Genomic DNA, 12,697 nt, shown 5'->3' with positions numbered 1-12,697 from the left:
ATCCTAATTTGCTCTTCAAGTTTCAATCTTTTAATCCATTTATTACGCAAGATACAACCAAAGGTCGAGAAAAAAAAAAATGCCGAAAAAGCGTCCCATATTTTCGCGTTTATTTCCTCTTTGCGGGTCATCCAAATAAATAACACCTTTGAAACTGCATAACTTGTTTATAGATAGTATGCAGATGACGTCACTCAGGCCTTTGTTATGGTTTTTGCCATCCGCGTTTGTGAGTTGTTCTCACTAAACTGTATTAACCAGACTATAAAAGTTCATGGTTACACAGAGTTTGTGTGTGGTCCGTTATACTTCCGGATGGCAATGTTGTGAACTCCTTGGCCAAGCGCATTCTATCTATTTATGAATGGATTTTCAAAATTAAAAAACATTTTTACTCAGTGGAGATAGGGCTTTGATTTTAGACAAAAATTTTCCTCAAAAAGAGAAAAAAACATTTTTCATAGTCATTGCTAAATGTTGGAACGCCACCTCCAACACAGTAAGTGTTGATGTTGGCTTGTAAATCAAATTGAGCACATCATTTTTTGGATATTGTTACACTGTGTAAAAAGAATCCATTTTAAAATGTTTTTTTTTTTAAAAATCCTCTCTTTCCCCCAGCTACCAAGTTTGGCCTGTTGCCCATGTTGGAACACGGAGGGAAGTCCTACACTCAGAGCCGTGCCATCTTTTACTATCTGGGAAGGAAATTAGGTAACTTTAATTATAATAATAATAATTAATAATAATAATAATAATAATAATAATAATAATAATAATAATAATAATATATATAATAATAATAATAATAATAATAATAATAATAATAATAATAATAATAATAATAATAATAATGATAATAATAATAATGATGATGATGATGATAATAATAATAATAATAATGATAATAATAATAATAATAATAATAATAATAATAATAATAATAATAATAATAATAATATATAATAATAATAATAATAATAATAATAATCATCATCATCATAATAATAATCATATAATAATCATAATAATAATAATAATCATAATAATAATCATAATAATAATAATAATCATAATAACAATCACAATAATGATAATAATAATCATAATAATATTAATAATAATAATAATAATAATAATAATAATAATAATAATAATAATAATAATAATAATAATATGATGATGATGATGATGATGATGATGATGATGATGATGATGATGATGATGATGATGATGATGATGATGATGATGATGATAATAATAAAGATAATAATAAATAATAATAATAATAATAATAATAATAATAATAATAATAATAATAATAATAATAATAATGATAATAATAATAATAATAATAATAATAATAATAATATAATAATAATAATAATAATAATAATAATAATAATAATCATAATAATAATCACAATAATAATGATAATAATTAATGAATTGATAATAATAATAATAATAATAATAATAATAATAATAATAATAATAATAATAATAATAATAATAATAATAATAATAATAATAATAATAATAATAATAATAATAATAATAATAATAATATACGATTCTTACTCTCTTGCTTTTTGGAATTCCGGACGTGTTCCCAACCCCTGCAAGAGCTTGCGAGTGCGCGTTGGGAACAAAGTTCGAATTCCAAAAGGCAAGTGTGTAAGAAATCTTTTATTCCACCCGTCAATCCATTCCGGTTTCGGCATCTTTGAATAAAAGACATCTTTGAAAACACGTAAATAATATTTCTTTTTGAATAATTAACCTTTTTAGTGAAATTTTTAACGATCTATAATATGATATGTCACAAAAATTATTTTTGTAAACATGATATCATTACGCGTTACTATTTTGGGAGAGAGGGTTTTATTGACCGATCGTCTCAAAAAATGTGTTGTTTTGATGTGGTTTTAGAAGCCAGAAAATATAGTTATTGTCAATAGTATTAGTATGAGCCTCTCATTAAGCCTTTTAACATTTATATTTATTTATTTAGTGTTCCATTCACCGTGTTATGTTGATAAAGGGGAAACCTGAAACGTCCACAGTTTATGTCTTCGTTTAATAAATTGGAGCTTACAATTCAATACTTATCATTGTTTTTTTCCTTCGAGCTTCAAGCAGCAACGTTTTCAATATATTATAATGCAGATTTTAACCAATTTTTAAAATTCCATACCTATGACCAAAAATTCAATTTTTACAACTTACGTATATTGTCAATAGGTTGTTGATGTTTGATATCGAATTCGCATATGTGTGTGTGTGTGTGTGTGTGTGTGTGTGTGTGTGTGTGTGTGTGTGTGTCTGTATGTGTGTGTATGGTGAAAAGTGGTTGTTAGTGAGATACAGTTGTGAAAGTATTTTTTTTTTCTTTCTTTTTTTTTTGTGTGATCAAATTGGCATTGTTGAGGATGATAATGATGGTGATGGTGATGATGATGGTGATGATGATGACAATGATTATGATGACGATGATTATGATGACGATGATGATGATGATGATGTTGATAATGATGTTGATAATGATGGTGGAGAGAAAAAAGAAACTCGATTTTTATAATTACATATATATACACATAGTATATCAATTTCAGTCACAATGCATAATATTGATATTTACCATAATAAATACCTCTTCCCCCCCCCCCCCCCCCCCCCCCCCCCCCCCCCCCCCCCCCCCCCCCACATGGTACCCACCAGGCTACTACCCCACAAACGTAGAAGAAGCATTCCAAGTGGATGAGACCATCTTTATTATGGAGGATTATTTCAACCAGGCCATCAAGGCAATGTTCGCCAAAGACGAGGAAAAGGTCGGCTTTTTTTCGGGGTTTTTTTTTTTTTCCTTTTTTTCTAGTACATAATAATTAGTTGATTTCTTGATTTTGTGGGTTTTTTAATTTTTAATTTTTAAAAATTTTTTTATTTATTTATTTTTTTTTTTTGGGTGGGGGGGGGGGGGGGGGGGGGGGCACAACTACAAATGACGTCTAACTTCTTCGACATGGCACAAGACTGAAAAGGTTAGATCTCAGGTGGTCGATGGTTCGGATAAGTAAGTAAGTTGGGGGGGGGGGGGGGGGGGGTGTTGAAGGGGGTGTAGTTATTTTAAAAATTTTATTGTGGCTATGTGGTCCTGTCGTATGACACTCGCTTTCGCTTTCGAATCGGAAGTTCCTGGGTTCGAGGCTCGTCGGCGCTTAGTTCAGTCCTTGGAAAAGGCTCTTTACTCACATTAATTAATTAGGTAATTAATTAATTTAGTTATCTATTTATTTATTTATTTATTTTTATATATTTATTTATCCACTTATTTATTTATTTATTTATTTATTTATTTATTTATTTATTTATTTGTTTATCCATATATTTATGTATCTATTTGATGAGCTAGTTGACTTTATAACTGTTTCGTTTCCCAGGAGGAGAAAACGAAAGAATACAAGGAAGTTCAAGTGCCAAAGTTCAACGGGTTTTTGGAGAAGGTGTTGAAGGCAAATGATGGTGGAAAGGGGTACTTTGTAGGCAAGAAGGTGGGTTGTTATCATCGTTGTCATCATCATCATTGTCACATAGTTTTATAAAATAAATGCTTTGTGCGAGTGTGTGTGTGTGTGTGTGTGTGTGTGTGTGTGTGTGTGTTTCTCTGTGTGTGTGTGTGTGTGTGTGAGAGAGAGAGAGAGAGAGAGGGAGGGAGAGAGAGAGAGAAAGAGAGAGAGATAGGGGAGGGTAAGGGAGAGAGAGAGAGAGAGAGAGAGAGAGAGAGAGAGAGAGAGAGAGAGAGAGAGAGAGAGAGAGAGAGAGAGAGAGAGAGAGAGAGAGAAGGGGAGGTTCACAACGTAGCCTTGTGTGAAGAATATAAGTATTAAATGTGTTCCAACTATCCGGAGCCCCTCTGTGGTGTAACAGTAGCACGTCTGATCGGTAATCAGAAGGTCTGAGGTTCGTTCCCCAGTCGAGCTAGACTGATTATTTTTTTATGGTTTATTTCTTCTGATTTTCTTTCTTGCTTTATCTGGCACTGTTTCATAGACACTTGTTCAGATCATATTAGTGTATGACGTCACTGATGTTATCATTTCAACATTACTAAACTCCACGTTTTCTTTAACCCCTCCCTCCCTCCCCTCCTCCCACACGCTTCTCCACCGCCTTCCCACAGATCTCTCTTGCTGACATCGCTGTCTTTGACTTTGTCTCCAACAACAAGGACGGCCTCAAAGATTTCCCCGTGCTCAAAGCTCACATCGAAAGAATCGGCAATATTGACAACATCAAGAAGTGGGTTGAAAAGAGGCCAGTTACCCAATTCTAACTCACTTATTCATGTTTATTTTATTTTTATTTTTACATTAGAACTTTCTAACTGGGTTCTCGGTTTTTATTGGATTTTTGTTAAAGGAAAATAAGCGCAAAATGCATGTAAAATCCTTTTATTACTATCAATGTTACTTTTACAAGCCTAAAATAATATAGATAATAATAATAAAACAGACTGACACACTTGAAGTAAAAGTAACACACATTCACGGCAAGCGTCCATAGAGACAGCGCAGCCATATTCAAAGTAATACAGATAATGATTTTACTACACAGTACTTATGTCACAGTATAGCCATCTGGTTTTCTATAAAGAATACCATGGATTTGATATTAAATCACAAATAACAAGGCATGGAATAAGAAGACACACTTAATGTTAAATGCCTATGCATATTCTGTGTCTTTGAGCAGCAGATTGCATACTGTTTAATCTGTTTTGTTATGCAACGCGTTGAAACATTGAAAGTAAAGCTTCATAGAAACCAGTCACGTCTGTTTATGTATATAAAATCAACAAATCCAAATATGCAAATTTTGACCTTTTAACCTTTCGTTTTGATATCATATTTAGAGAGAGAAAGTCTTCTTAACTCTGCTAAATTTTTATTTTTTATTTTCAAAATTCTACTTATTGATGAGCCAGTCTAATGAAGATAGAGGCCTTATCTGGAGTTATATTATATTTTATACAAAGTCACGTCAACTCATTGTTCTATGTTGTCATTTTTCATGTAAATTTACATGTTGATAAGGGTAAAATTTACGAATAATATTATACCAAAGTTGTACGGATAGTGAAGTCAGTGAGTTTCGGTTTAACTAAGGCAGACTGTAGTTAAAGATCATAATATTATTATCTTTAACTACAGTCTGGCTTAGTTAAACCGAAACTCACTGACTTCACTATTCGTACAACTGGTATATTATTTCGATTTAAGTATTATGAGTTCAAATATATCAGAAAATCACATTTCTTTCAGTTTAGCATGTCTTTTCAACTTGACATTATTTTATTGAACCACAATAGGGTATAGAAAAATAAACTACTGCAAGAATTTGGGATGATCACATATATTTCAACATTCCCTTTCCAAATGAGAAAGATATCGATATTATATTTCAATTTTATAGTTTAAAAAATCAGTTTTTATCCATACCTTAAGATCGAGAGAATTTATACATGGTCTATCTGTTATGTTTGATTATTGGGTTAACATGCTATTCTTCAACTAGTCACTGCAATGAATTGAAACGAAAGAGATTTTAATTTGGAATTTTGTTATGAAAGAAAAAAAATCTTATTCAGATTTGACTTGTAGTATTTTCAATAAATTTTTGTAACAAAACTTTATTCATTGTTTTCTCTTTATTACATGTTCATCTTTGTTGTCTTTTGATATTACTACACTCTGACTCGACTTTGGATTGGTCGGGCCCTGTATTTAATGATAGTAATAATAATGATAGATAGATAGATAGTAGTAGTAGAAGTAGTAGTAGTAGTAGAAGTAGTAGTAGTAGTAGTAGTAGTAGTAGTAGTAGTAGTAGTAGTAGTAGTAGTGGTAGTGGTAGTAGTAGTAGTAGTAGTAGTAGTAGTAGTAGTAGTAGTAGTAGTAGTAGTGGTAGTGGTAGTAGTGGTAGTAGTAGTAGTAGTAGTAGTAGTAGTAGTAGTAGTAGTAGTAGTAGTAGTAGTAGTAGTAGTAGTAGTAGTAGTAGTAATAGTAGTAGTAGCGGATGGCTTTGTTGTGTTTAGATATTACTACACTCTCACTCGCCTTTGGATGGGTAGGTCCCTGGATCGAGTCCCACTCTGGACAGGACAAAATTGAGTCCACAGTCCTTGGAAAAGGAATAGGTTTAGCTGTACCAAAACAAAATAAATTATAGAAGGGCTTACAATTGTCATGTCTTGTCAGCGTCTGTTGCTGTTGGCTTGATACAGATGTGTACTTATAACTATATGCAGGTCTGATAATCGAATGCAATTTTGGGCTCGTTTTAATGATGATAATAATAACAATAATAATAATAATGATAATAATAATAATAATAATAATAATAATAATAATAATAATAATAATAATAATAATAATAATAATAATAATAATAATAATAATAATAATAATAATATTTTTCGAGTCAATTATATCTACTTGCCTTTTTTACTCATCAAAAGAGCAGTTTTGGAAATAGGTTAGATCTGTAGAGGCTAGAATAAATCAAAGCGCGATTCAAACGTTTTTTTTTTTTTTTTTGCGTGATATGTATGGTAGTAGATTATGACAATTTCAGGTGGGGTCTTTCTACATTATTACTATTTCATCAGGACTGATGGGAAATATCTTAGGTGTAGTACACTCACAAAACAGTTTAATTCCATTTTGTACATTAAAAAAAAATGCTAAATGCTGTAGTGGCATCCAACAACAACTACGGCAGCAACAACACCAACTACTACTACTAAACAAAATAACGTGAGCTCTATATACATCAAATTCCACTTAACGTGCCCAAAGAGCTTTACAAAGTGTTCTTGACCAACAGCAACGCGTAGCATGTAGAACGAGACATGAGACCTGTTAATAATAATAAAAATAATAATAATAATAATAATAATAATAATAATAATAATAATAATAATAATAATAATAATAATAATAATAATAATAATAATAATAATAATAATAATAATATTAATAAGGATGAGAAGAAGAAGGAAAGAACAATAATAATAAGAATAATGATAATAATAATATAACATACCATAATATAGCATATGGTATAGGGCTAAATCAAGGATTACTATACTGAAAGGATTGACATGTGCAATCTTCAGCCCCCGCTAGTGGGGAACATTGGTTGGATAACGATTTCAAGCAAAACTACTACTTTTCTGCCTTGGTACAATTTCCATGAATGCGCAATAATTGATTCTGTTCTTATACTTTCGGTACTTTATAAGAAATTGATTAATTGGCGACCATAAGTTTTAAATAATATTTCTTATGTCTTGAATGATATGAAAATATATAAAAAGTAGTGAACTATCAACGATTTTACTGGAAAGTATGAACTATTTTTTATGACGCCCTCTTACAAATTGAGTGATTGGGTTTGTTTTCATTTTTTAAAATCGAAAGTACGAATCTGCTTTCAATTCCTTTTAATAACTTGATAGATCTATGGCTAATTTATCGAACCAGAATCTTTGAAAAGTGGTAAGTACCAATAATATTTGGGTAATAATTATTATTTAAGAAATGTTTAGAATTAGCATCTGGCTGTAGTTCCTGCAGACGATAGTTGGACTCATTGTCGTGCTTGCTCTGTCGAGTCGCACAGATTCAGATATGGTGATCAGACTCCGACATCCTGATTCGGATTACTGTTTCTTATTTTATTATGGCCTGTGGCTTTATATTTATATCTTTTTTTTTCTATATGGTTTACTGATAAATATTGACTTTATTGTATTAGTATTATTGATAGGAAGCTAAACTTCAAGAAGCAAATTAAAGATGTTCAATCTAAGGCTAGTAAAACACTCGGAATAGTGAAAAGAAATTTCAAGAATCTGAAAACAAAACACATGACTACCATCTACAAGACTATGGTTAGATCAAAGCTGGAATATGCTAACTGCATATGGTATCCGAAGTTTGAGGGAGACAAAGACTGTTTGGAAAGAGTGCAAAGGAGAGCAACAAAACTTGTCACACACCTGAAAGACAAAACATACTGTGAGAGATTGAAAGAATTAAATCTCCCGACCTTAGATTACAGGAGAAGAAGGGGAGATATGATCCAAACATATAAAATAGTAAAGGGAATAGACAGGGTAGAGGCAGGATTCCTTAAACCAAACAAGAACATTCAGACACGAGGAAACAGCAAGAAACTGAAAAAAGAACGTTTTAAAACAAATGAAAGAAGGAAGTTTTTTTCATCTGGAATTGTAAATAACTGGAATAAACTACAAGAAACCACAGTATCAGCAAAAAATTTGAATAAATTCAAAGCAGAGTTGGAGATAAGCAACACCCTAGGAAACAAGTTCAATTATAAAAATTGGTCCAATCATTAATAGATGAGGAGGAGCGAAGGAGACTACACCAAGTCTAAAAGCTCTATACAGAGGTATCCAGGTATCCAGGTATTAGCCTAGTGTATAAGTCTAGAGGGCCCTTTGCTCGTCAACTTCACAACTTGAACTTGAACAGTCTTTTCTTCGACGCTGTGAATCACAGCGTCGAAGAAAAGACTGTTCAAGTCCAAGTACTGTGATTATCCCCAGACACCTGTCTGGGGATAATAAAACTTAGTTATCCCCAGACGCCTGTCTGGGGATAACGAATTTTCATTATCCCCAGACGCATATTTGAAACTCCGCTCGTTTAAACAATTATCCACATTCCAGAATATGGAATGTTTCCAGATGCACATAGAAATAAGGAAAGTTAATAAAATATCTATAAAAACATAAAATTAACCAACATTAAAATCAGTTGTTACTACATATTCACAATATGAGTCGACTTCGAAGTGGGTGTCATGGCCGAATGGTTTAGTCGTCTGCCCTGGAAGTTTGACCAGAATCGACGTTGTGAGTTCGAATCCTGGTAACGTCACTTTTTTTTTTTTTTAATTCCGTCTTCTTTTTGCAGAACGTTGAAAGGGATAAATGTCCCATCCATCCTCCCCCCACCTCTTTTTTTTTTATTTTATTAAACTCTCTCTCTCTCTCTCTCTCTCTCTCTCTCTCTCTCTCTCTCTCTCTCTCTCTCTTTCTCTCTCTCTCTCTCTCTCTCTCTCTCTCTCTCTCTCTCTCTCTCTCTCTCTCTCTCTCTCTCTTGGTTTTTTTCTAGTTTCTAGCAAATATATTCGTCCCCACTCCGATCTCAAATAGTGTCTAAAAAGAATAAATAATTAAAAAGCAAACAAACAGAAATATTCAGAGAGCGACCAAATGGTCAGATAGAGGAGAAAAAATAAAACAATAATTGTTTTAAAAATAAAAACAATTTAAGAAATTCATGCTCAGAAACGGAACATTTACATAAAGGTGTAGCAAACAAAAAACTCTAAGGTTTAGGTCAAAATATAAAAAAAAAAGAAAAAGAGAGATTTCCCTCGGAGCAGGGCATAGTGTTAACAATAATAATAATAATAATAATAATAATAATAATAATAATAATAATAATAATAATAATAATAATAATAATAATAATAATAATAATAATAATGATAATAATAATATTAATAACAATTAAAATGATAATAGTAATAATAATAATAATAATCCTTTCTTTAAAAAATATAGCATTGTGGAGAACATTGTGCTTATTTGAGTCAATAAAAAAATTGATACAGCACACAACTCTACTGAAAGATTTGAAAATTAGAAATGTATTTTTTACAGATAGATAAACAGATAACTTGATTTCCTTTTATAATTTAAAGTCAGTTTGAAAGTTCGTTGAGTCAAACAGATAATATCATAAAATAAGTACCGACGACACTTGGCTCCCAAAATCAACTAATTTTGACACTGTAAAAAGTTGTCAATTTGCGTCATCTATTTATGACATCAAGTATTATTATTACTTCCGTTGTGTTGTTGATTTAGCGGTGATCAGTTTTGTTATGATATGTTTGTGTGTGTGTGTGTGTGTGTGTGTGTGTGTGTGTTGTGTGTGGTGTATACATGTGTGTGTGTGTGTGTGTGTTGGCATTTTTCAGCAAATCGTGGCATTCATAGTGATATTATTCACTTGATCACATGAAGGTATTTCAGTCGCCATTTTGATTCTTTTTTTTACTATTAGGGTTACCTCGAGAGGTTAGTCATAAGTGTTATTAAAGGTGCTAGGGTGTTTGTTTTTCCATAACTTAAGTAAAGGGGAGACATTCCGAAAGCTCCTACATCCCCAGTATTCTTTAAATTTGTATTTTCACCGTTGATATTTTGTCAGGCATTTATTTATTTAGTTTGTCATATAGAAGTATTTTAAAAACTCTAGAACTCTTGATAGATTTGTGAAAGTTTAAAATTTCCTAATTTGACCATTGTTTTGATTTGCGGCCGCCATTGTGATTTGTTAAGTATTGAAAGGTAGTGCAAGCAGTCCGAGAGCTGTTTTTTTCTATTAGGGTTAGCTCGAGAGGTTAGTCATAAGTGTTATTAAAGGTGCTAGGGTGTTTGTTTTTCCATAAGTTAAGTAAAGGGGAGACATTCCGAAAGCTCCTACATCCCCAGTATTCTTTAAATTTGTATTTTCACCTTTGACCTTTGGTCAGCACGGTGGTAGAACAGCACATTCAACGTTCAAAATTCCAATTCTAATAACGGATAACAGCACCTGTAGCATCAGTCGCCAATCAGACACAGCTAAGTTACTGAAGAGTAGTTCTCTCATAATTTGGGATGAAGCACCTATGATGGACAGGCGTGAGTTTGAATGTGTGAGCAGGACATTTTGTGACATAACAGGCAGTTCAAAACCTTTTGGGGGCAAAGTGGTTGTACTTGGATGGGATTTTCGGCAAATTCTACCTGTTGTTAACAAAGGAAGTGAAGCCGATATATTAAGTGTCACACTTAACAAGTCAATTATTTGGATTTTTGTCACCATTTTTCACATGAACAAGAACATGAGGGTTACTGATGACAATAACTGTTTTGCAAATTGGCTTCTCCGCATCGGAAATGGTACAGAGCCAGTTTTCAGCGAAATAGGAAAGTATTCTGTTAAATTACCTACAGCGCTATGCCTTCCTGAAAATGACCCAGAATGCTTGATAAATACTGTATACAATGATTTGAATATGAACTTTGCGGATGAACGTTATCTATCAGAGAGAGCAATTTTGACTACAACCCATGAAAATGTTGACAAAATAAATGCAGCCGTTCTGTCCAGGTTGACCTCATCAACTGAACAAATTTACCGCAGTGGTGATTCCATTCAAAGTGACTCTGACATCAACTTATATCCGATTGAATTCTTGAACGAACTTACACCTCAGGGCTTCCTCCACATGCATTACATTTGAAAGCCAACACGTCAGTCATGCTGCTTAGAAATATATATCCTAAATCAGGCCTCCTAAATGGCACCCGTTTGTTAATAATTAAATTAGGTTCAAAAGTATTAGAAGCCAAGATAATTACCGGTAGTAGAGCTGGCGACATAGTGTTTATCCCTAGAATCAATCTGACGACAACAACTGATTCAGGCTTACCATTTATTATAAATAGAAGACAGTTTCCGGTAAAATTGTCATATGCAATGACAATTAACAAGTCTCAGGGGCAGACATTAAGCAAGGTGGGGATTTTCTTACCACAACCGGTATTCACACACGGACAACTGTATGTTGCTGTGTCACGGGTCAGAGGCTATAGTGGCTTACACTTCATGTTGGGCCACACAGAAAAATCAACCGAAGATATACCAAATTACACAGACAACGTTGTTTACCAATCTGCCCTCATTTAAATGATGGTGAGTACAGTATCGAATGAAAATAGTTCTTTCCCCGCGAAATTGCGGGCTTGTTACTAGTAATGATAATAATAATAATAATAATAATAATAATAATAATAATAATAATAATAATAATAATAATAATAATAATAATAATAATAATAATAATAATAATAAAAATAATAGTAATAGTATGATAATAAGAGTATCAATAATAAAAATAATATTATTATTGATAATAATATAATAATGATTATGATGGTAATAGTAATAATAATAACAATTATTACAATTATTATTATTATTATTATTATCATTATTATTATTATTATTATTATTATTATTATTATTATTATTATTATTATTATTATTATTATTATTATTATTATTATTATTATTATTATTATTATTATTATTAATATTACCATTTGACCAAAACAAAAAAAAAAACAATAATAGATCTAGAGCAAATTAAATAATGAAATAATATCGGAGAAATAAAAAATTCAACTGAATTCAAAAAAGAAAGAAAAAGTAAAAAAAAAAAAAGAAAGTGTGTGTGTGTGTGTGGGGGGGGGGGGGGGGGGGGGGGGGGGAGTGTCACGACTGGTTCGAATCTGTGCAGCTAACTAAAAGGAGTAAAATGAAAGGTGGCCTAACCCACTGAGCTGTCTATCCAGACCACTATGGGAATATCTTAAATTCATATATGAGCTAAACATAAATCCACCATTTTTGCTTCCTTGTTTTGGTAGTTATTTTCATCTCTGATTCGAATAAAAATATGTTGTTGGATCTGGTTTTGTGGACGTGTGATACTAAATTGTATTGTCTTGTGCGAAGAAGACAGGAAAATAACAGGTGTC

General features: G+C 31.9%; 1 protein-coding gene across 1 annotated transcript; it reads left to right on the top strand.

The window, feature by feature from the left end:
• Window positions 1–621: 621 nt before the first annotated feature.
• Window positions 622–5,695, top strand: LOC144962138 (glutathione S-transferase 1-like; the record flags this gene model as incomplete). Its single annotated transcript, XM_078895089.1, is given in 4 exon segments — window positions 622–714; window positions 2,722–2,834; window positions 3,444–3,554; window positions 4,184–5,695. Coding segments are annotated over 4 exon segments (470 nt in total), but the record flags the coding sequence as incomplete, so codon positions are not given.
• Window positions 5,696–12,697: the final 7,002 nt, after the last annotated feature.

The sequence above is a fragment of the Berghia stephanieae genome, unplaced genomic scaffold (genome assembly GCF_034508935.2).
Source record: "Berghia stephanieae isolate SIO BIC M18660-M18661 unplaced genomic scaffold, UCSD_Bste_1.3 scaffold630, whole genome shotgun sequence".
NCBI classification, from domain to species: domain Eukaryota; kingdom Metazoa; phylum Mollusca; class Gastropoda; order Nudibranchia; family Aeolidiidae; genus Berghia; species Berghia stephanieae.
Note: the sequence above shows the minus strand (reverse complement) of the source record. Positions and strands in the feature narration are given on the sequence as shown.